The 24,928-nt window shown below is 49.8% G+C and overlaps 1 protein-coding gene across 3 annotated transcripts; it reads right to left on the bottom strand.

Moving 5' to 3' along the window:
* Nucleotides 1–1,636: 1,636 nt before the first annotated feature.
* On the bottom strand, nt 1,637–24,917 carry MAU2 (MAU2 sister chromatid cohesion factor). Of its 3 annotated transcripts, none has more exons than XM_037506248.2 (19): nt 24,619–24,917; nt 17,072–17,089; nt 16,602–16,667; nt 15,897–15,992; nt 15,304–15,398; nt 13,797–13,824; nt 13,432–13,587; nt 12,294–12,440; nt 12,124–12,214; nt 10,722–10,825; nt 10,125–10,202; nt 9,747–9,812; nt 7,542–7,628; nt 6,426–6,475; nt 6,189–6,266; nt 5,950–6,061; nt 5,248–5,338; nt 4,507–4,634; nt 1,637–4,219 (listed from the first exon to the last, which is right to left on the bottom strand). In XM_037506248.2, exons 1-19 carry the CDS (start codon nt 24,889–24,891, stop codon nt 4,145–4,147), a joined length of 1,839 nt encoding a protein of 612 aa, XP_037362145.1. In that variant the 5' UTR covers nt 24,892–24,917; the 3' UTR covers nt 1,637–4,144. The 3 variants fall into 3 exon arrangements, with proteins under 3 accessions (XP_037362145.1, XP_037362146.1, XP_037362147.1); XM_037506249.2 differs by having other exon boundaries at nt 7,545–7,628; nt 24,619–24,906; XM_037506250.2 differs by lacking the exons at nt 1,637–4,219; nt 4,507–4,634 and having other exon boundaries at nt 5,299–5,338; nt 7,538–7,628; nt 24,619–24,906.
* Nucleotides 24,918–24,928: the final 11 nt, after the last annotated feature.

Below are 24,928 nucleotides of genomic sequence, written 5' to 3'. Positions count from 1 at the left end.
GGCCATTTGCATTTCCTCTTCAGAGAAGTTTCTTTTTAGCTCTTCTGCCCATTTTTTGACTGGATTATTTTCTTTGTTTTTGTTGAGTCTCATCAGCTCTTTGTAGATTTTTGTGATCAGTTCTTTATTGCTTTGTTTTTTTTTTTTTAATAGAGGCATGTTTTTATTTATTTGTTTGTTTGTTTGTTTGGTTTATACATGCACTGGGTACAGTCAGAAGTGCGGGAGGGTGAGAGAATTCACCAGAGCCAGAGCGGGGAGCAGAGCAGGCAGAAGGACTGAAGTACACTGCTGAGGGGAGCAGCGGGCGGCAGGAGAGGTCTGCGCGCCATGTGGGACCCTCCTCCGAAGGCCGGGGAGCAGCCAGGGATCGAACCGGCGCTGCAGAGGCTGCGGTCAGCTTCGCAACCCAGCGCTCAACCACTGCGCCACCAGGGAGGCCCTGTGATCAGTCCTTTATCATTAGTGTTGTGTGCAAAAATGTTCTCCCAGTCGGTGGGGTTTCTCTTTGTTTTTGTTATTGTCTCTTTTGCGGTGCAGTAGCTCTTTAATTTGATGTAGTCCCAGCTGTTTATCTTTGCCTTCACTATCACTGCTTTGGGTGATGTGTCTGTAAAGATGTCTTTGATGTGCATATCATGTAGTGTTTTGCCTATATGTCCTTCTATGTATTAATAAAATTAATCTTTTTAAAAAACACAAACAAAAACCAAATATGCACTGCAAGTTCATAGCAGCAGTACTCCCAAAGACCACAAGGGGGAAGCAATCCAAACCATCAATTAAAGGGTCAATCCATAGGAGGTAATAGGTGTTCTGGAAAATGACAGACCACATAGATGATGGGTGGCCCATTAAGCTGTACCATCTAGCTGAATTATACTGACAGCCACACTATGAAGAAATTGCCTAAGGATGTATTTCTCAGAATGGGTCATAAAAAGGAGTGAAGCTGACATGCTACAAAAGTGTATGAACCTGAAAACATCATGCTGAAAGAAGCCAGACAGAAAGGGACTACTGTATGATTCCACTTATATGAAATGCCAGGACAGGCAAATCCACAGATGAAAGTAGACTGGTGAATGTCAGAGGCTAGGGGTGGGGGATGAGGAATGACTACTCATGGGATATTTCCTTTGGGATGTGGAATATTCTTGAGCAAGATAAAGATGATAGTTGCGTGACATTATAAATATATAAGTGCCACTTAGTTGTACATGTAAGATGATTAATTTTATGTCACCTTCACAACAGGCCAAAAACCCTGCTAAACCAAACCCTAGGCACACAAAAGCTGTATGTTTCCTAAGAACAAAGGGGACGAGGTGTGTGAGCAAGTCCATGGCACGTGTCAGGGAGAACAGGCAGGGATGCAAACCTGGGGTGCTGTGTATTGGGGCCCCCACCCTCCAAGTGGGACTGGGCTGGAGAAGCACAGTGAGCAGAAGGACGAAGACTGGTATTCAGCAGGTCCCCTGGTCCCAGGCAAGGGGCGCCACATGCTTGCTGCACTTGGCTGGGAGGGTAAGAGTCATTTCTGAAGTGGCGGATGAGAGGGGCAGACAATATGACAAAGATGCAGCGATGGCTCCTGTAAGTTTTATTTCAGATATATATATATATATATATAGGAAATTCACAAACAAGAAGCTATTTTATATGGTTATATCTGTAACACAATATTTTATATTTACAAAATTTTTCTCCTGATTAAAAGCACCAGCTGAAGTTATAGGATGCTAAAACCATATTACAAACCCATAAAAATACATTATGCCAAACATACTTATTAAAAACCCTCAACAAAATAGACAATGCAACTGACAAATACCACGTCACACCAGGCAGCCCTTGCCAGTTTTCCTTTCCTTGTTCCCAGTAAGTGGGAAGGGAGTGCTCACCCCAGGGAGAAGACCTAGCCTTGCCTGCCTAATGGGCCACTGCAGGGACCAGTCCGGGGGCAGGCATGTGTCTTCGAGGAACCTTGTGCCTCCTGGCCCAGCCCCCACAATGGACAGACCTGGGGAGGGGAGTGTCTGGCCAGTTCTCAGTAATTTACTTTCAAAGAGGAATCTTCCTGCTACTCCTTTGTCCCCACACTGAAAGGTTTGGAGTTTCTTACTTTTTAATGCTTAGCTATATGACCCTGTGTGTAATATCTCCTGGGGAGGGCTTGCTTGCTGCCTCTTAAATTCTTATGATTGAGAAACTGGGAGCCAGAGTCTGAACTCACAGGAAGAACTTATCAAAAGCTTCATGGATTGGAAGATGCTGCTGTAAAAGGGCTCAAAGCTTGTACACATGCACAATCACACAGGGTTCGGTGTTCATAAAGCTAGAGTGGATATTAAATGTTGAGTACTGGATTTCTAACTGTAAACTCATCCTTAACTTTACACATAAAGAAGAGGTGGTCACTAAAAGCACTTGAACATCAGAACAGACGTTAAATTTTGAAGTTCTTATTTCAACTGCTCTACATACAAGAATGCCCTAGAAGCAAATAAAGGCTTAAATAAATATGCAGAGACAAAACATGATGCATGGCGTGATTTAAGAAACTCAGGTCTGGAGAGGCCAAGAGTGCTCCACGCCAGCAGGTGTGGCTCATGGGGAGACCAGGCTCCATCCCTTGGTGGAGGGGAGGAAGACAGGATGGGATGGCTTATGGTCAGGTATCACACCCTCCTCTGCAGGACTTAGGGGCCCAGGGGTTGGAGGTGTGAGCTGGGGTACAGCCCAGGGCAGGGTCAGGCTATCTTGGGTGACCCAGGATGATAATCAGTGGGTCTTCACAGGATATCCCGATGGCCCATCCCTCCGACTGCGGCTTACTTGCTCACCTATTGCTGGCCCCCAAGTGGGTAGCAGGGCTCTTGTGGCAGAAAGTTGGCTGACAGCCCTGCTGTGGCTAAGGCACACTCAGACCTCAAGGTCTGAGCAGCTAACAGACCTGAGCAATCCCACTCAATGCTCCTTCCATCACAGACACAATGCCTTCACAGTGCAAGGTAACAAGATGCAGACCAATGAATCAATCCACCACCCTGTGGTAGGACACACTGGAGGGGAAGACTGCCTCAATGGCTCTGCCAGGCATCTCCCAGACCAACAGAGGCCCAGGACTGGGCATGATGGGCTGGGATCAGCAGAGCCTTCTGGGGTTTACTTGGGAGAAGGCTCAATGCTGCCCCCAGAAGCCCATGGCAGTAAGTTCCCTCCTGCCTCCAGAGAGCTGAGCGGGGACAGGGTGTAGATGGCCTAGCAGCTGCCAGGAAGCAATCCCCTATCTTCCAGCACCCTGAGTTGGGCTGAGGAGGGCTTCTTACCCCTCCACTGCTTTCTGCCCCACAGTGGGGACACTGAAACAGGGGTTGGTAGCTGGTGCCAACATAGGAGTCTTAGCTCCTGCTCTGTTCAGCTCTGTGTTGTGTGCCCACATGAGCACATGCACGCCCACGTCTACAAGTACATGTATCTTCACGGCCAGATGGTGCAGTCATTTCAGGTTTGAAAGCTGACTTCCTGGATCCCCCAAGACCCTTGACCAGGGGCCCAACTGTCAGAAGGGTAGAGAATGGAGAGAAAGGCAAGCTGGGAAGCATGGTGAGACGTTTTGTTCCCAACATGTGTCATTTCTTCCTTCCAGTTTTGGGCATCTGGCCTCTGGAAGCTGCCACACCGAGGAAAGGCTCCAGATGGAAGTGACGTGGCAATGACCCAGTGGCACAGCTCCCTACACTGCATCCTCTGCCTCTGGGGCAGGAACGATCAGGACCCAGTACCCTATTCCCCACCCAGACAAGAACCCCCTGCAGGCATGACTCAGATGTGTCCGAAGGACTGGCAGATCAAGTCCACTTAAAAGCTGGCTCTGGAAAGTTTGCTCCAACATCCCACCTAAAGCCTCATTTACCAGGTCCTAGCAAGGCAGGAACAGCTGGTCGGCCACTCTGGGGAGAATGGGAATTGATCCACATCCTCTCCAGGGACTTGGAAGCTCTGGACAATCAGGAAAGAAGCCTGAGATGCCCACGCCAGCACGTGTCCAAGGAAAGCTCAGTGCTGTTTGGGTGGAAGTCAGGAATACAATGGGCCCCTTGGATGCCTCCCAAAATCTGGGCAGTCCTCTCCAGGGGCCTCACAGGAGGCTGGCCAGGCTGGTATTGGGTCCATTCTGGGCTTGGAACTGCACTGGGGGAGGGCCATCAGTCCACTGTAGAGAGAAGACACAGGTGAGGTCCTTCCTGGGGTGAGTAACAGTCACATGTTTGTGCCTGAAATGCCACCCTCCTTGGCTGGCCACCCAGTCAGGATCCACCCCCTCCATACAGGGTTCATTAAGCCCTGGGAAGCAGCCTGCAACTGCTTTGTCTGAGGGGCGCCTGAGGCTGAGTTAGGTTTATAGGAGAGGTGAGGGAAGGTGACAGCCAGTGTGCTCTTCCCTTCCTAGGGAGGGTGCCCCAGGGCTAGGGGAGCTTTGCTCTGTCCCAACTGCCCTACCGTGATGAGGTTGTGCTCAGGGAGGCTGCAGGCTTCAATGTGGTCCTGGAGCAGCTGCTGGGAGAAGTTCTGGTGCATCTGGGCAGCCTCATGGGCATCCATGGTGTTCCCGCAGGCCTTGTTCAGGTCTGAGTAGGACATGAACATAGGGGTTGCCTGGCCCGCCCCTGCCTCACACCTTTCCCTGTGGTTGTGGGCAGAGTCCTAAGGTCAAACCTTGGCACCACCTGGCATATCACTGGTACCCTCCTGAGTCATGTGTCCTCAGAGGCAGATGAGCAGCAAGGAACACAGAACACAGATGGCTGTGGAGCAGTGGATACCCCTGGCCTTCCCGCACACGCTGAACCTCTAGGAGGTGGTTGGAGCAGGGCCCCAGTGCCCACTTCTGAGGCAAGAGGACCAGAGGGGCCCACCCAGTCTCCTCCCAGGGCCATGGTCAAGTCTTTGCACCCTCCATTTCACATTCTGTAAATGGGGAATACCAGTTATAACATAGACACCTGCTGGACACCTGTCTGCACCCAGGGTATCAGGGTTTATAGCCCAAGTCTACCACGCACTGAGAACAGCCTCTTGAGTTCAAGAATGAAATGGACCCTGCATCCTGCTGGCACTGTGAAGGAGCCCAGGGTCACTGCCCCTAGGCAGCCTCCTGAAGAGACTGAGAACATGTTGAACTGGGACCTTGGCTTCCAGAGGCCCAGCAGCCCCAATTACTGGGAAAGCACATGCACTCACCTCTCAGCAGGGCAGATGACCACAGCTGCACTGACATGTCGGGGATCTTGCTGGCCAGTTGCATGGCAGGAACCACCATGTTGTTACTCTCCTGTGACCAAGAAGAGTTGGGGGAAGGGGTGCTGGTATAGGCTCAAAATGTGCTCTCCAGTTGCTGGCAAACTTCTGATCCTTCTTCAGAGCTCATCTCCAACGGTCCTCTCTGAAGAAACTCCTCAACCAACTCAGGAAAAACCCACCCCTTAGTTATGCACCTGTTCCCTCACTGGGGCAGGGCTGGTCACGGGCAACTCTGTGCTTTTGCCTCTGTCTCTCTAACTAGAGAAAAAAAGCACTGGTGGTAGTCAGCTCTGGACTCTCATCCAGAGCCCAATAGAAATGCATATTCACGGGCCCTGGGGCCTGGGAGGAGGCAGCAGTTTGCCCCAGTGGGAGCAATGAGGGCTGAACAGGCAAAGGAAAGAGGCAGGGAGGATATTCTCTACTCGCCTGCTCTTGTGGGGCTGAGGGGCTATATTAACCCTTCAGTGTTCAATGCTCCCCCCACCCCATACCTAGGCTGTTCAAGTGAGGGACTCTCTTCCTTGCTGAGTATCATGGAGCTGTATGTGGGAAGCATGCGACTGGAATAAGCTCATCAAGGGGCACGGGTGGTGCCCCCTGCACCACATGGGCCTCCTGCCTGTTGGCCCAGGCCCTTACCCTATGGTTCCCCAACACGTAGAAGATGTGGCCCAAGAGCACAAGGGAGCAGGCAGTCAGCCGGTTCAGGTCTTCCGCATTGGACATCTTCAGAGTCTCTCGCAGAAATCGCCTAGGCAAGGAGAAGATGCTGAACGCCATCAGGACATCTTCAGGGAGGGAAAACAAAGCACCAGCCGAATGGCCCTATAAGCAAAGCCCACTTGGGGAGGACAGAGGGCCAGACACTGGGTACTTACTTGGCCTCGTTGTAACGTCCCTGAAAGAAGGAGAAAAGCCCACGCACGTAAAAGGCTGCTGCTCGGAGACAGTGGGAGCTGCGAGAAAGAGCAGAGATCTGTGAGAGGTTTATGAAAGCAGATTTACAAAAGGTGAGGGCAAGGGGTCACCAAGTATCAGGGCATAAGAGTGCTCACATTACCTTCAAAGCAGAGACAGAAGAGAATTGTCAGGTGGGACTGGGTGCAGATGCCTACCTGACAGGAAAGCTGTGGTCTGGGTTGATCCTCTCCAGCAGGCTGTAGAGCTGTGGGGAAATGCCAGTCAGCATCTTTCTGCCTCTTTGACCACGAGTGTGGCCACAACTGACAGCTGGTACCCTCACCTAATCCCATACCTAAGCAACTTTTCTTGCCCCCCCAGGGAAACTTAGTCTTTAATGGAAGGGTCTGGTGGGGGCCCTCCCAGTTTAGGTGAGGGAGTATAGGGGTATTGGGCAGTGTTCTGTCCTTGCCTTTCTATAATCAGAAGGTCTGGAGTGAGAAGGCAAGGCAGGAGGGTTGGCCCAGGGGTTTATCTAGAGCTGCGGGTACTTCAGGAAGCCCCGACAGGAAGTGTGACTAACACTTTAGCATCATCATTCTGGCTGCCATGTGGAGCTGGTATTAAGGGATGAGGGTATGAGTGGGCTGAGGTATCTCCTGATGTCTCCACAGCCCCTCCAGCAGGCAGACATGGGATGCAGGGGCAAACACAAAGGGGAGCTGAGCTCTTTTGTGACCTACCAAACCTGGCCCTGCCCATTACTTCCTGAGTACCAAAACAACTGGATGGGCTTTCTGCTTTCTGCTCCTGGCTGCCAAGCATCTGACCCACTCACAGTATGGGAAATAGCTAACTTCTTTGTAGACAAGAGATGACGGTGGCCTGGACCACAGCAAAGGCCATGGGGGCAGAGAAAAGTGGTTGAATCTGAAGGCAGGAATGCAGGAGCAGAGCCCAGACTGGCGGTTGTGGCTCCCAGGGAAACCGCCCCAACCTCAGAAGACGGGATCAGGACAACTGAGGAGCTGAGCCCAGCCCTTCTCTCTGTGACCTGCTCCTCAGAACTGGGTCATGAGGCCTCACTGACCGGAACACACACTCGTGGTAGAAGAGTTTATTTTTCTGTGGGATTCAATATAGCCTGGTTCATTTTCAACAGGGAGAAGTGTTATCTGGCTATAGAACATTTCTCTCCAGACTCAGTCTCCCAGCCCAGGCCCTGTTGGAGGCAGATATTCTGGGCCTGCTGAGGTCTGGTACCCCGGACAACTCCCACCCTAAATAAAAAGTTGAGAGAAAGGATACCAAACATGAAGCATGTCACCTACTACCTCTTGGTGTCTATTTCCTTCCCGTATATACACACTCGCCAGGTTGGTCACAATGAAGGCCCACAGCTCCTGATGGTTGGTGAGCTGGAATAAGAGACATGGGGTGAAGGGTCAGATCAGGAACAGCCACATCACACTACATTATATAGGACCATTCAAGCTCCAAACATTCCACAGCTGCTACTTTGGAATCTATTCTTTTTGTTTTAGATGCATTCCTTTCTTTGCCTCCTAAAACCCAAGGACAGGGTTTTTTTTTTTTTTTTTTTTTTAAGATTTATTTATTTATGTATACAAGAACTGGGGTGTAGGCCAGAGGTGTGGGGGATGAGGATTCACCAGAGACAGAGCGGAGAGCAGAACAGGCGGATCTAATGAATACACTGCTGAGGGGAGCAATGGGTGAGACAGAAGAGGTCTGCAGCACCATGTGGGTTAGCTACTTGACCGGGATTGAACTCATGTTGCAGGGGTTGGCAATAGCTTGATAGCGTCGTGTCTTTAATCCCTGCACCACCAGCGAGGCCCAGGACAGTTCTTTTTGTTATAAAAGACACCCACATTGTGAAAACTTTAGTAGACAGAAGCACCACAATGCCCGATCCTGCCCTTAGAACACATGGCAGTTTAATCTATTTTCTGCTTGTCTCTCAGAACTGAGACCTGCATGGCCCCTCCCTCACACAGCAGTTGGTGACCGTGGGGCTCTGGTCTGCATGTTCTCAGTATCCCACCCAAAGGGTGGCTGGAGGCAGCAGGAAACTAGAGATGCCACCAATGGTTGGTGATGGACAGACAGTTGTCCCCAGCTCTTGGAAAGTAGGAAAAACCAAGAGGGACTAAGCTGAGTGGCCCGGACCTTGGTCAAGGGAACTTAGAAGTGCAGAACCTGCCTGGAGGGTCCAGCACCTGCTTAGGAGGCCCAAGGGTCTTCAACTGCAAGTCTGTCCTGGGACTACTAAAAAGAGTTGGTGGTTAGGAGCTGGGTCTGCATCTAGCTGCACCACTTCCCATGTGGCCTGGTGAAGTGCTACTCCATCTCAGCCGGGGGCAAGATACTACATGGCACACATCCTTAGGAATTTTTGGAATTTTGATGTCAAACCAAATCAGTAGTAGCCTGTGAAAAGTGAGACAGGATTGAAAGGGGTTTGGAGACCTTAGGGGCCACACAGTTAACAGCAGGCAAAGTAGGGTGAGTGTGGGGGTTCCAGCACCACTGCAGTGGGTTGTGAGAATCAACTGGGCCAGGAGGAACACACGTGGGAAGGGCCTAGAAGGGGGTGGGAGTAGGTGCCTTACCACTTAGCACACTAGCATGTTGCCAATAGGCCAGGGCTCCTATGCATCTCTTGAGGCCAGGGGCAGGGGCATAGTACTCACACTATGGAGAGCAATGATGCCACCTTGGCTCAACCCAGGGAGTAAAGAGGTCTGAAGACTCTCTCGAGGGTGAGACAGGAGTACCTCATTTAACAAGGCACAAATCACCCCAAGCAATCTTGTATGACTCCTAGTCTTCCCAGGACCACTGAAAGGAAGGCGGCCAGCCTTCTCTCCCATGAGGATGATGAGGACAAGGTCGGGATGTTGGTCTGGTCCCAGCGTGAGGCATGCAAAGCTGGATCTGCTCTGGAATTGGAGGTCACCTGGGTTGGGTTACGCTGTGACAAAGAGGCACAAGCCTTATCCCAAGGTAATCCTGAGGCGAAGGCACCCCATAGCGCTCTTTCCTGACCTGGCAGGACAAGTGTCCTCTAACTTCAGAGCACCAGTCGGGGTGGTGCAGGGTTAAGGTAGTCACATGCCGGGATCAAGTGCCAGCTCTGTCACCCATCATGGGACAGTTCTGGAGAAGCTGTGAATTCCACAAAGTGACTAGGTATCTTCAGCTGTGACAAGAGTCAAGACCAGCCTAGTGGTTTGTGGAGAGAGCTGGAAATCAGGAGTGAAACTGGATGAACAAGCATCCAGCCCATGTAGTGTTCACATGGCTGTCCCTGGGTTGGCTCCCTGCCCTTAGCTATCCTGTCACGCTGGGCTGCCAGCACTGGCCTTGTCCCCATATGAGTAGCACAAGACCTACCATGGAAAGCGCTGGATAAAGGGTGAGTCACAGTCATGATCAGCATCATGCAGACTCCTCACTGACTTCTCACTGAGACCACCACCCACCCCTCAGAGTGCAGGCTGGTACTTTACCCGCAGGGCTGTGGTGAACTGGGCTTCTGCGTTGTCCATGCAGTTGACCGAGACACAATATAGGCCCTGGAGGAAGAAGGTGCTGAGGGTTTAGGGCCATACAGCTCACCCGCGCATTGGGGGCTTGGCTTGGCCACATGGCTGCACCTGGATGAACCTGAGAAGCAATTACTAAGCCAGGTACATCTGAGCTTTATCCTAATCAAGAAGCAAAAAGACAATACACAAATACTGCCACCTCCTGGGTCCTCTGTCTACTTATACTCAAGATGCTTGTCAGAACAAAGCTCACTGGGAATGTTCCAGATTTGCCTGGTGTGGCAGTCCCAGGGCTACTCCCGGGCTTGGAATGGCCCAGGCAGGTGGTCCCACACTCACCAGCAGTGTGTGCAGCTGTGCAGCATGGTTGGAGAAGAGCCGGGGAGACTGCTGGCATAGTTGACAGACCTGGGAGATCTGCCAGAGAGAGCATATCAAGTTGATCTGTGACCAAGTGGTGTTCTGACAGTACTAGGGAGAGACCCTATGTTTGAGGGATGTGCCCATGTCCTGCCCTCCCCATCTTGGGCACAAAGTCCTAGTAAATGTGCTATTGTCCCTGATAACAGTGCTCTTTGTTTGCCACCATCCTCCTCCCTTCTTCCCAACATGGGTCTTGTCATATAGCACCTTTGCCTGCTCAAGATGGCAGGCATTGGAAGTGACAGACCCTGGGGCAGGAGAGGAGGCTAGATTCCCAGACACCACATACTTTGGGCATATGAACTTCCAAGGGAAGGTCTGTTTGGTTTTTGTACAGATTATCTGAGCACTTGTGAATACTCTATTACAGCATGGTGACTTAATGACAGATGATGACCTGAGGGCCACCCGCACTGGGAAGAGTCATATCTGTCTGTGGCCTCTGTGATCCAGTGACCTGCTCCTTAGGTCCCTCTCCCCAACTCCTACCATGTGCACCCTCTGTGGCATTACCTCCTGTAGTGCAGTGGCTTTGTGACCTGTGACAAGCCTGCACATGATGATGTGTTCCAGCAGGATCACTTGGAAGGATGACAGGATGGGGCTGCAGTCCAGCACTGGGGACAAGAGGTAGGGTGAGCGTTTGGGTGAGGCACTAGAAGCCGCTGCCCCACCCACTTTCCTTGAGCACCTGGCTCCCACCTGCCTCTACCACACCATCCACTCAGCTACTTGCTCTTTGGCAACAACTCAGCATCCAGTCCATTCAGTCCTATCAGTTCCTACTGCACCCTCCAGTGAGATCATGTCTATACTCATCACCTCTCAGTGCCCACTGTGCCCTCCCTGTCCAAATGGGAAAGCTGGATCACAGCCAGGTTTTGGCAACCAGAACATTGTATCAGAGAGATCTGTCTGCCATCCTTACCCCATCCAACCTAGTCAGACAACACAGATTCTAAAAAAGCAGAAGCTGCCAAGAGTGAGATCACGCGACAAGCCTCAGCAGCAGTGGGGACCTCAGTTGCTGGCCACCCTGAGTGGCTATCTTCATGCTAGAACCAGACAGCAAGCACAGCAACCCTTTCCCAAGTTGCCAGGGAAAAGATCCATGATCTCAAAAAGATTTGGTTGCGTGATTTCATTTCTGTCCCCCACCTCTCCCAGGCAGTGTGACAGCACAGATGACAAAGTCAGGGAGATGTCCCTGGTAGCATAGGACCGATCAGGTGCACATCTAGGGAGAACCCATAACCCCTAGACAAGTTGTGTTAGTCAGCAAGAACTAAGTTGCATGGGCCTCCCCGGTGGCACAGCGGTTGAGTGCTGGGTTGCAAAGCTGCCTGCAGCCTCTGCAGTGCCGGTTCAATCCCCGGCTCCTCCCCGGCCACCAGAGGAGGGTCCCACATGGCACACAGACCTCTCCTGCCGCCCGCTGCTCCCCTCAGCAATGTACTTCCATACTTCTGCCTGCTCTGCTCCCCGCTCTGGCTCTGGTGAATTCTCTCACCCTCCCGCACTTCTGACTGTACCCAGTGCTTGTATGTATGTATGTACGTACATACGTATAAATAAATAAATCTTAGGAAAAAAAAAAACAAAAACTAAGTTGCAATCCTGGCATTTCCCCAATACGCTGTGTCATGCCACTCAAAAGGCACATCACCTGATTTAGCTGAGTACTACCGTCCTACAGACCTACATGGTCTCCTACTTCTCAAGATTATCTGTGCAATAGGGTGACAGGACTGAGCGGGCACAAGATCCCTGGTCAGGGGTCAAAGGCCTGTTCTGGCCTGCTCTGACCCTGGGTCACTACCAATGCCAATAGGGATAACAAGTCCACAGGGCAAGGGCTCCTGCTGGGAGACTCAGTTCCAGCAGGCCACATGGCCACACCACCAAGCCTACTAACTCTTCAGTTTCTCCAGCTGCATGAGGGCCTTGTCTGTGTACTTCTGCGCCTTCTCCAGGTAGCCAGCCTGCATGGAGTGCATCACAGTCACCTGAGACAAGAACAAACAGTGTCACTGGGATCTTCTCCTTGTCCCACCTCTTGTCCCACTGGCCCTGCCCAATACTCACCAGGTAGACAAGCACACACATGTGCTCCTTGGGCAGCCAGTGGAAGAGGTCCGCAGGGTTGCTGGGCAGGATCTCATCATCATGCAATGTGGAGATGGTCTGGATGCACTGCTGCAGCTGCTTCAGGCACGGCTTCACACTCTTTACCTACAGGGACAAAGGCACTGAAAAACTGACCATGTGCACCTGAGCCCTGCCCACCCCACAGGTGCCAGGGGCCACCTCCCCAACAACCTCTCTGTCCTTGCCTCCAGGAACTCCTGCTGTGCCTACCAGCCACATGGGTCACCTGGGTCACACCTATGAAGGGAGACTTTGCCACCACCCAGTGCTGGGTTGCACCAAAGCCTGAGAGAAGCCTGTCCAAAACACTGCCCAAGTGTGTTTCCTCCTCCTTGCAGTGACCCCAAGGGAAGGACAGGGTTGGGCAGGGGGTGGTTATCTGTAGGTATGGAAAAATGGCCTCCCTCCCCAGCCCAGAAGTCCTGCAGGCACTGTGGTTCATAGACAGGCTTCTGCACAAGGAAGCCCTGTCCAAAGGTTCCACAGAACTCCAATAGGCAAAGGAGAGTGTGGTAGAGGAAGCCCCTGTTCGGTGCTTTTTGGAGTCTTTGCTGCTGGCAGGTTTTACCTGTGGCCTCCCAGAACCACTGCTTGTGGTCAGTCACTATGGTGGGATGAGGCAAGGTAGATGGAGCAGCCACCCTTCAGAGACTGAGCTGTCCATCCATACACAGGCACAGCTGCCCATCAGCCACACAGGTTATAGAGTCAAGTCGTGTACACAGCTGACCCCCATCAGTCCCTACTCAATCCCCAAGGCTACTGTCATATTGTTTGAGCACCTGCCAGAATGTCCATGGTTCACTCTCAGACTCCCCAAACTGGCCTTTGACCATTGTACACTGAGTGGACAGTATGAAGCTATGACTCCCAGTCTGGGCAGACCCTCATTCTCAGCACCCTCAGCTCCCAAGGGCATAGAACATAGAAATAATTGAGGTATGTGGGGAAGCTGAGCCCCAAGTAACAGGCACACTGTGTAACAGTAGCAGGAGGCCACCACAGATTCGTCTCCGCCTGAGGCTCACCTGCAACCAACCCACACCCAGTGCCTCCTGTGGGAGATGCTACACACCTGCCCAGCATCCAGGTAGTGGGTCACCTGGAGCACCAGGAAGAAAACTCGCAGAGACTCCTTCTGGATGGGGTTCCCTTGCCAGTTCTCCACTATCTGACCACACAGGGTGAGCAGTGGGTGGACTTCCTGCAACTTGCGTTCCATCAGCAGTAACTGGGGAGTGAGAAGACAGGTGAAGAAGCTCCTCAAGGTACCCAGGGCTTCCAGTGCCTGCCCCCCACCCCCATCCCATGAACCCCAGCACCGTGAAAAGATGATGCCAGGTGGGATGGGAACCTGTACAGGTAGCTGCTGCTTCTGCATGAATCCCATACCCTGGACTCTGAACCTTGCCAGGGATGTGGTCCTGGCCTGTGACTTACCATCCCTTTGCTGAGCAGGAACAATGCTCTGGAAAACAAAGAGGGGGAGTTAGTGTGCAAGGCCAGTGCCTTCTGGGAAGGCTATGCAGCCTTAATGTTCACAGAGACCTAATGTAACACCCCGGAAGAAGACTGAGTAAATGACAGTGGAACATAGTGGGTATGTTCAATTCACAAAAACAGCTCTACTTTCTTATTCCATCTTTTATTAGTTTTTTTTCCTTCTTCTTTTTTTTTTTTTTTTTGGCATGGTTTAAATGCTCACATGGCTTGAGAGCCCAGATGGTGCAAATGGTGCTCATCATGGAAGGGCAGGTACAAAAAGAGCACCAAATTTCACTCTCAACACAAGCCAGGAGCTCTGTAACAGTGGCTCCTATATGGGAGGAGGTACAAGGAGGGACTAAGTGGGCAGCCTCCGGCACCTGACTCTGCCTCTACTTCCTTGCCTGTGGCCTTCAAGCCCTCTGGTTCCTGAGGGTTAAGGGTATGAATCTGGGAAACCCAGGTACCTCAGTGGTCCCTCTACCCATCTCCACCCTCTGCTGGAGGTGAGGCCAAGAGATTTCTATTGTCTTTCTGCACTTTCTAAATGAGCATGTACTGCCAACATCAGCAAGAAATATGACAAAAAGGGTAAATTAAAAAGTTTAGAAAACAGCCAAAATAGTGGGGAACAGCTGTGTTGGCCCTCAGTCTATTCAACATCAAAGTGCTGTCTGCCAGGCTGCATGGAGTCCCCAGTGCTGCAGCTGACACTCCTTAAAGTGAGTGCTGTTCTACCTATTATACAGGCAAGGCAGCTGAGGTGGGGAGGTCATGGCACCCTAGTCTAGCCCACCATTCCTCAAGGTTATCACATGGCATGGACATTCCAGGTCTGCCCTAAGAGATGCTTGCAAACCTGGAGTTCAGAAGGGAGTCAGGAGCCATTTTGTGCCAAAAACTTATCAGATAAGCCTCCAGTGATAGAACTTTCCAGAATCCCAATGCACACAACAGAACAAGAACACTACTACTTGGAGACTGTTTACTATATAGGGATCTTCTCCTTGAGAAAAGAAAAACTGGAGGCCCTCACAAAGGGTGAAAGTCCAATGGCCTCTGATCCCTGACCCAAGGGCAACTTCCTCCAATGACCTAAGCAGGTTCATAAGTCCCTGCTTTACACAAACTGCTTCCTGTTTGCATCTAAAAGAGGCTGGGTCCCCTGAGCAGGGGACACAGAGGTTATCTACAGGATCTGCCAAGCGGGTAGGCACTCTGCAGGCACTGCCAGGCACTATATGCCGCCATCGGCTGTACAGCAAGTAACAGAACCACCTGGACAAACATGCATGTTTCCGTGAGGTGACCCTCCAACTCTGACTTCATGAACTGATGGGGCAAGAGGTGTCTAGTATTTGAATTTGTATGTCCTTATGCTGAACTGCCATTTCTACTTGATACAAGAACAAGATAGACAGCTCTTTCCAGGTAAGAGAGAGAGGCAGGAAATGGTGCCTACCGGGTGTACTCGGATCCCACCACTCGGGCATACTCAGCCCCCACGCCCAGGAGGTCACAAGCTGATACCAGGTCCTTTTCAAGAGTGTGCAGTTGCTGAAAAGAAGAGAGCGATGACCCTGAATGCTCAAGGTACCTGACCTTACTGCTCTGCTAGTGGGTTAAAATGCATATTCCACACATCATCATGATGGTCTTAGCGTCAGTTTTGGGCCAAATTAACCAAGTTACTTCATCACTATTAACTGCTTTGATTACAGATGCACTAGGACACAGCACAGCTACTTCACCTTAACCCCAGCAATGGCCTCCACTGTCAAGAAATGCCCCCAGGCTTAAATGAACTTAGGCCAAAGCAATACCAGGAGGGAGGGGGCTGGGGACTGAGCTGGCCCTGGGGAGATGGGAACTTCCCACCACTCGCTTTCTGTGTGTTGGGAAGCTTACGGCAGACAGAGGCTGGAGGGGCTATATGAGCAGGTAAAAGAAACTCCCAAGTGCCCACCAATTAATTCAGTCAGTATGTCCAGGAGTCTGCTGCTCCAGATCTCTCCTTGCCAGGTATTCCCATATCTAGCCAGCCCCCATACTCACAGCCAGCTGAAAGAGCAGGCGGCAGTGCCAGTATGGGGTCTGCTGGGAGATCTGGATTGCTTTCCGAAGCAGTGGCTTTGCTGCGTCAACAGAATTCTGAAAGGAAACAGGCAGGTTTAGGGAGGAAAAAACAAGTTGGTAGCAGCTGTGGTGCCAGAAGGCCACTCCTGTTCTCTCTCATAAGGTTTGTAGGCTGCCAATTTACTTTATTGGGGGAAAAATTTTTTATTGAACTTACTAAGAAGTTTTTGCATCACTCTTAAAATTACTCCTTTTTCAACTAAACAAAGTAGCTTTGGTTCAAAATCCAGAACAGTAGAATTGGATAATAATCCCCACCTTTCCTGTTCTACAATCAGGGTGGGAAGGGGCATGAGAACACACTCCTGCTGCCTAGGCCTCATGCCTGGCCACTGTTCACAACGGGAAATCAGGACTCAGATTAAGAAGGTTAGCTGCTTGCACTTGTTGGGAACAGATCATCCTTAGCCTAGAACAAGGCTGTTCAATGTTGGGTAGGAAAGATTCTGCTGTTCTCATTAGCAAGTGTTTACCCTGATGCTTGTGCTGGCGTACGAGGTAGAAAAATAATGGCAAGTATTAAAAGGCCAGAGAAGAGCCCATTCCTTCGAGACCCCAATTTGTTACTGTCCCTTCACTACATGGAAAGGGAAATGGCTTTCAGAAACCTTCCTATATTCTCACCTCTTGACAGTATAATTCAGACAGAAGACTTGCCGCTTCAAACTTAACATCTTCAAATTGTGGGATCTAGTGCATCCAGTTAAGGAAGTACAGAGATTGCAAAGTGGTCTGTTTAAAAGGGTCACACTCAGGGTTCCTGCATTGCAGGGGCTTGCTGGCTCTGAAATCCAAATTCACATATTCCCTAGCAACCCCGAAAAACCCCTTTTGCTAACAATGCTGGCATGGAGCTCGATGTGGGGCATAAAGAGGAGACCCATGGAGAAGCTGCTAGTCTGAGAGGGGCAGCATGGGGTAGGGTAAGAGGAGGCTGCTAGTCTGAGGGAGATGACACCCAGGGGGAGGCTGCTGATCTATGGGACAGAGGCTAAACTGAGGGGTGGTTATAAGTGGGACTTTTAGTCTATACCACACTCTTTTTATTCAAGGAGCATTTCCTAAAGGAATCCATAGCAGTAAGACAAGGATACTTGCTGTGATATCAACCACTGAAAGAGAAAGAGAAAAGGATTAATTTCAGGCAAACCTTGGTGCTGTTCAATGGCTCTACTCTGGTTCTTATACAAGTTTTCCAGTCACTGACAGGTGCAGGTATTCAGTCCAGCAGGAAGGTAATTGAGAGGGTGGCTCACTTTCCCTCCATTTCAGAAGAAACATATATGAGTTCCCCTAATGACTCTGGGGCCTCTTTGGCCCCAGAATACTTCCCACCATAGAGGGCAGCTGCTTCAGAAGAGGGAGGAACATGGGCAACTTGGGCCCCAGGTGCCACTCACTGTAGTAGAATAAGTCAGGAAACCATGGCACAAGGAAGCAATATACTAGAGTGGGTCTGTGGTTATAAATCCTCCCTGGAGAAGTGACATTAAGGAGATCCTTGGAAATAAGCCTCAAGGCGAGGGAGGGGCAGTCCAGGAGGGACAGTAGGGGTAGTGCCTGGCCAAGGGGACAGATGTGATTCAGAGGACCACAGGCAGTCAGGTCCTGGCTAGTTCACCATATGGACCAAGGTCTGTGCAACCAGACAGGATTAAGCACATACCTGGCACTGTTCCTGCTGGCCTACCCATTCCACAAATACTCACAGGGCCTTGGAAGGAAGACAGCTGAAAGGCACATCAGAAATCAAACAGAGATTCTGAGAGAGAATGAAGGGGTGGGGCTGGGCCTCAAAGGGTTAGTGTAGGAAATGATGGGGTGGGGGGAGAGCAGGCAAAAGAGGAATGGGAAGTGCTTCTGGCAGAAAAGAGCCTATAGAAAAGGTTCAAGAGGGTCAGGAGGTGAGGCTAGACAGCCTGATGAGTCTGTGGCACCAAGCAGCAGTAAATGTGGGTCAGAATGTCCCAAGTCACTCTGTGGCCTGACCCAGGGAAAGGTAGAAAACAAAAGCACCCAATCAGATTCTGTTTTAAGAGCAGGGGGCTGCATGCCAGGGAGAGAAGGGAGGCCTGGAAAGTCATGGACCAATTGGAAAAAGAATTGAAGTTGCCAGCTCAGACCAGTTGCCTGCAAGACACAGGTGCATCAGAAGGGGGAGCTGTAGGAGCAAGAAGAGGACAGACAGAAGGAGAGAGGGGGGACAGCTTGGAGAGAGATGGAGAAAAAAGTAATTGAGAAAGATGGAGGAAGAAAAATGATGGATGGATGGATGGACGAACAACTGACAGACATAATTAGACATAATTAGGAAGGCAGACAAGGAAAAATAGAGCAAGGGAGAGAAAGTAGGAGTGTGAGGAAGAGAGATGACAAGAAAGAGCTCTTATGCCTCTGGCTTCTATTTCTCTCATACATACATGCACACATATATGAAAATGTATAAAACCCAAGAAAATCATACTCTTCAGTCAGCCCAACTGTCCCCTCCTAAAAGCCGCCTACAGCAGGGACAGGAGACACTCAGGGTCCCCTGAGGGACAGGGTCAGTACCTGCAGCTAAGAGTATGGCACCAAAAGTTGCTCAGTTGGAAGCCAACTGTGGGGACAGCGGGGGATTGAGGGAGCAGCACACAGCCCAGCTCCAGTCACATGTATAATGTCATAGAGCTGGGAACTGCAGAAGTCAGACATTCTCTCTACAAAAGCTGCTGTTCCCCACCAGGAAGGCCAGTCCAGCGAGAGAAGCTCCTGAGGGCCACTGGAAACTGTAGCTGGAAAGCAAGGCTAAGGACATGCTAAGGTTTTGCTCAACCTCAAGATTCCTTGCTCCTGATTTCACCTCTAGCAGGGACTGACTTCAGGCAGGAGATGCATGCTTAGGGGGAGCCCTTCAGCAAGAACGCAGGTAGAAAGAGAGAATGCAACAATATGGGTGGACCTAGAGAATAGTCATGCTTAGTGAAGTAAGTCAGACCGATTATGACTTCCCTCATATAGAAAATAAAGAAATGAATGAACAAAACAAAACCCCAAAACCAAACTCTTAGGAGAAGAGAATGGTGGATAAATTGGGTAACAATGGTGGGGTCAATTGTAAGGTGGTGAGTGGAAAGACTTGGTGGTGAACACAGTACATGGAGAAGCCCATTTATAAACCTGTACTTCTGAAATCTACATGTTATAAACTAACGTCACTCCAATTTAAAGAGAGCGTAAGGCCACCACCAGTACTCCCTTTCATCCATGCTCCAGGTGAACAACCCGTCCTTGTCCGCATCCAAGAACTGGCATATAGGCCAGAGGCATGTGGGTGGGGGGTGAGAGGATTCACCAGAGACAGACTGGGGAGCAGAACAGGTGGATATACTGAAATACACTGCTGAGGGGAGCAGTGGGCAAGACAGGAGAGGTCTGCTGTGCCATGCGGGTTAGCTCCCTGGCCAGGGATCAAACTCATGCTGCAGATAGCTTCATTGTGCTGAGACTTAACCCCTTGTGCCTCCAGAAAGGCCTCTTGGGAACAAGGTTTAAAGGCTGGGTAAATCCACCTCCTCTGTGTCACTGCCCCTCAACAGAAGTGAGCTAGGTAATGAAACAAGGGGTAAAACCTTTACACTGTGTGAAGCATGTGGCTCAAGGATATCTCCCCACTGCACAAGGCACTCTGAATCCATATTTGAGGACAGCCCAAGAAGTGCCTGTCATGTCCACTTCCCCAGTCTCGGCCTGTGTGGACTCACCAATGTCTCCTCATAGCAGTATCTTTTCTTTTCTTTCTTTTTTTTTTTTTAAAGATTTATTTATTTATGCATACAAGAGCTGGGGTACAGGACAGAGATGTGGGGGTGGTGAGAGGATTGACCAGAGACAGAGTGGGGAACAGAACAGGCAGACAGACTGAAATACATCGCTGAGGGGAGCAGCGGGCGAGACAGGAGAGATCCGCCGCACCATGTGGGTCACCTCCCTGGCTGGGGATCGAACTCACGTTGCAGTGGCTGCGAATTGCTTCATAGTGTGGTGCTTAACACCTTGCACCACCAGGGAGGCCTTTTTTTTTTTTTTTTTAAAGATTTATTTATACATACAAAATCTGGGGTACAGGCCAGATGTGCGGGACGGTGAGAAGATTCACTAGAGACAGAGTGGGGAACAAAACAGGCAGACTGACTGAAAAACACTGCTGAGGGGAGCAGGAGGCCAGACAGGAGAGGAATGCTGCACCATGTGGCTAGTTCCCTGGCCAGCTGGGAATCGAACTTGGCCAGGGATTGAACTCGTGCTACAGAGTCTGCGGATTGCTTCACAGTGCTGTGCTTAACAACCCTGTGCTTAACAACCAGGGAGTCTCCCGGCAATATCTTCTTATCCTTTCTCCTTCTGGGACTTTGTGTAACTAACATCTAGTCCATGACACTTGGGTTGCTCTCCACTGATAACAGATTATTTGTGATAGTGGCCAGTCATCTGCCAGCTCCCTCCAATTCTGACATGAGAGCTGGAGAAAGAACATCACTTTTCCCAGGTCCTTATGACCACCGGACAAGTGGGTTGTTTGCCCAAAGGCTCAAGACTGGAACCTTTTGGAAACGCCTTATCCCCCAGCATCAGGGGTATTGGGAGTGCTGCCCTGGAGGTTAGAGGTCATAAGGTGTGGACTCACATGGGAGTGCACAACACACAGAGTCCTAGAAGAGCTGGTTCCTTAGCATTCATCAGATAAAGTCTCATAGTGTGCCTCCTCATGGTACTGCATCCCCAGTGCCTGGAATGGACTGATGCAAAGGTGTAGAAATGGAAATAAAAATAAAAAGAGGAGAAAGCACAGATCACGCTATCACAAAAGTGCTTAACTCTGAGTTCTGCAAATACAACTAGGTACCACATTCTGCCAAGTGATGGGGCTGGAATTCAGCAGGATAAGATGAAGGACCTGTTCTAGTTGTGACAGACGGCATAGAACCAACCCTTTTGGGCTTAAGAGAAAGGGATGGTTTAATTACACACCAGGAAGGTGAACTACTGTCAGACGTGGAAGCAGAATTAACAAGTGTCTAACTTGTACAGCTTGAGCTGCTTTCTAAAGAAAGCAAGAAAACACCCACTACTAAAAAGCAGGCCCCAGGGCCTCCCTGCGCCACCAGGATTGGCAGCTGCGCTGTGGGGCTGTCCAAGGCCTCTGCAGCGCGGGTTCGATTCCTGGCCAGCCAGGGGGAGGCCTGCATGGCATGGCAGACCTCTCTTGCCTCACCCACTGATCCCCTCAGCAGTGTCTCCGGTCCGTCTGCCTATTCTGCTCCCTGCTCTCATAGGAGTTCTCTCGCCCTCCTATGCCTCTGATCTGTACCCCAGTTCTTGAATAAATAAATGTTTAAAAAAAAAAAAGCAGCCCGCAGACAGAAAAGCAAATGTGGCATTAATTACTGGGAAAATAATAAGCAATCCATTCCAGCGAAGTAGCATTTATCCTTCTGTGACTTTCACATCAGGAAAATGTAAAGATGTACTTTCCAAGTCAAGGGATAAATAGGAGTGTGATCAAAAGCAAGAAAGTAAGGGGAAAGTAGATAAACATTTAAGTTCAGAGAAACCCATTCTCTTAATTCCAGAGGATATGCAAATGGTTGGCATAGAACTGGCTGCTTGAAAGACAGCATGAAAGCAAGACAATAGAAGATTGAACATTAACACAGGAATAAGTGTGCATTAAGAGGAAAGGTAATAAGGTGAAAATTAAATAACACAAATTGACAGATCTGCAGAAACAGCTTCATAAATTCTCTAGCCAAGAGATTTCTGAGTAAAACAACATTCCCTATAATTCTAGACTATTCACTCAAGGAGTTTCAGAGCAGCCACAGATTCTGATGACATATATCCACATCACTGCCAAAACCATCATCAAGGAAAGGTTCTCAGACAGAAGTGTCCCATCATGCATGTAAGAGCTACAGGATCTCTGAGCAGACCCAGGGAAGACATGCAGGGACATCTGAGATCAACAGCTTCAATCTCAATAAAATTGTTGAGGACAGGGAGAAACAACCTCCCCACCCTCCTCTCATGGGAATGCTTAACAAGATTCTGTCCACTAATGAAGTAGATAGGTAACTACTTTATACATTCCTTCTAGAAAGCTTATAAATGCAGTTGAGGAGGAAGCTAAAAACTAGCACAGAAGACAGAAAGGTAAGAAACTTTACCTTATGTACACACACACGTGTACAAATACATATAAATACATGCATACATAACTACCAAGGAGGTTAGGAGTTCTCAGAGGGAAATGAATATAATAGGTGAGTGAAGTACAAAGTTCAAAGGCCAATAAAAATTTTACCTAAAGCATTTATAAGTTTGGGAAGGAAAGAACAGCAGAGGGAATGATCAGGGACAAAACTGTCAGGAAATACTTGAGTCACTCACCTTTTAAAAAAAAAAAAGTTTTTTTTTTTTTTTTTTTTTTTTTTTTTAAAGTTTGGGTTAGTTCCTGAAAAGCAATTGGATATCTTTGGCCATTTGCTCTTCAAGACTAGAAACTAGCCAACCACATTTAAAAGAAGAACAGATCATGACTCTATAAAGTGGGTCTGGAAAAGGAAAGAATAGAAGTTGACAGTTGCCTGACTTGGGGGAAAAAAACAACAAATAAAGAATAAAATTAAAGAAAGCACACTTGCGATGCAACACAAAAAGAAGTCACAAACCAAGTGCAGAAGGCAGCACAGAGAGAGGCTCTTCAGTTGAAATATGAACAAAATCCTAGCATGCAACAGCTAGAAAGGAATTCCCAGTCTTATGTCAGCATGAGCTTTGTGGCTCTGAGGAAGACCCCACAGGTTTTGGGAGTCTATAAAAATAGGGGAAGGCACTTTAAAGGATAAGGGTTTAAATTATGGATCCAAAAGCCAAGTGGGTAAAAGGGAGCAACTTGAGATCTGACTGCTTCCTCTTGACAGGACTGAGTGGCAAATTCTGAGAATGATACACAGCAACTATGAACCATTGCTAGAAACAGGCTAACTGCTTCCCTCACCCCTCAGAGTGGGGAGGACAAGGGAAGGGAGGTGGCAGGATTTGTTTTTAATGCAGAGAAGGAAATTCTTTTGGCACATTCACAAACGGTCTGGCAGCCAAGTCACCAGATCACCCATGCAAGGAAAGCTGGGGCTTCTTCATTTGATCTCAGCCTTATCACTGCCCATGACAAACCCTGACACTGACTGGTCTCAACAGCATGGACACTCACTGAGACCCACCTGACATATCCAACGTAGTCTACCAGGATTACTCCCTACCCAGTCAAGTCTGCTTAAATGTTGCTCTAACAAATAGACTTACTCCTTCCCTCTACCAAAAATAGCTCCACACCAGCAGCATCCCTTTTTTCTGGCACTTATTCTTTGTGGTTCTTCTATCACTGTTTAGTCTTTGACTACATATTCATTATTTGTCTCCCTTACTGCTGATTCCCAGCGCTTAGAAGAGGGCTTGGCACCCAGTGTGAGCTAAACAAACAACTGCTGAAAGGAAGAGGAAAACGTCACAAAAACAGTAACAATGTATTTTTTGGCATAGAACCTGGCACTCTTAAATGTAGGTTTGAGCCTTGATTTATTAACCTGCTGGTGGCTTTATACACATCACTGCTCTGGGTTCATGCTGCTTCAGTCCTGAAACACGGAAGAGATTAATGATTGATTAAGGATTGAAGTCCCTTTCTAACTCTGTACAATCTGCAAAACAAAGATCTGAAATCCTCCCGTTATTAGCCATGGGAGGGCTTGGATTTACCTCACATTGGTAAAAATTTAAAATCTGTTTATATTCAAGAGATCACTTCTTTAAGCAGAATAAAGACGTATAAGTGGCAAAAGAAGGCATGGTGGGTCTGAAAGGAGTGTGGTGGTGCTGTGAGAAAAAAATCCACAGGCAGAAAGGGTAGAGGCACTATCACCATCCCACAGTCTTCAAAGCATCAAGATCCCACGTTTAAGATGGGGGGTGGTCTGCCCTCTGAAGAGGATGAATTAGTGATGGTGGGAGAAAAAGCAGTCACCAGATGATAGGGAGAAAAGAAGGAGCTTCAATAACCGCCTTATACAGAGCAATTGGTACTGGAATTCAGACCCCACCCCTGATCCCACACTCTGAGCCTACTTTGAATACCTCAAATGAGCAACTTTGGCTCTGGGTCTCTTAGCACCCTGCAAGACCCTCCAAACACAGATCAGACTTCCGGGTCTAGGAAGGGGAAAGTCTTCCCAGGTTTTTTGAGACCAAACTTCAGATCCCCCAGTAATATTTGGACTGTCAACCTTCCCTTCCCCAATCCTGAGTCACTTCAGGAGAAGTCTGAGGGTCGAGGAGTTGGACCACAGGCCCATGTACGGGTGTGCCGAGTCTCGGAGCCAACGCGTGAGATACTCAAGAAAACTTTAAGAATTGGGAACACTGTTGCTCCTCACAAGAAAACTCAGCAAACCTTGAGTGAGGTCCTGGGTCCCTGCAGCCACCAAGGACGTTAAATACGGTGTGGGGCGAGGCCCTGGGGTCCCCAAAGGCGGGCGGTGCCCCAGCCGGGCCCTCGGCCCGCACCACCCAGCGCCTCCCCGCTCACTGCCCGGCCCGCGCTCACCGCCTTTTCCAGGTGGCTGCGCGCCTGCTCGCTATTCTTGGTGTGGTGGTAGAGCACCGAACCAAGCTGCAGGTGCGTACGGGCCTCGATGCGCTGCGGCGGCTTGAAGGGGAACACGGCCTGCAGGCAGTGCACGCACAGGCGAATCTTGGGCGGGCTGGAGGTGCGGAAGTGCTCGGCAAAGCCCAGGAGCGCCAGATACCAAGACTCGGCCGCTTCGGCCTGCGCCGCCTGTGCAGCTGCCTGAGCCGCCGCCACCGCCTGCGCCGCCATCTTGGCCTCCACAACAACAAGCCGCCCGCAGGGAGGC

The sequence above is a fragment of the Talpa occidentalis genome, unplaced genomic scaffold (genome assembly GCF_014898055.3).
Source record: "Talpa occidentalis isolate TD23 unplaced genomic scaffold, MPIMG_talOcc4v2.1 talOcc4.12, whole genome shotgun sequence".
In the NCBI taxonomy this organism is placed as follows: domain Eukaryota; kingdom Metazoa; phylum Chordata; class Mammalia; order Eulipotyphla; family Talpidae; genus Talpa; species Talpa occidentalis.
The sequence above is the reverse complement of the archived record's forward strand: the minus strand, read 5'-3'. Positions and strand labels throughout refer to the sequence as shown.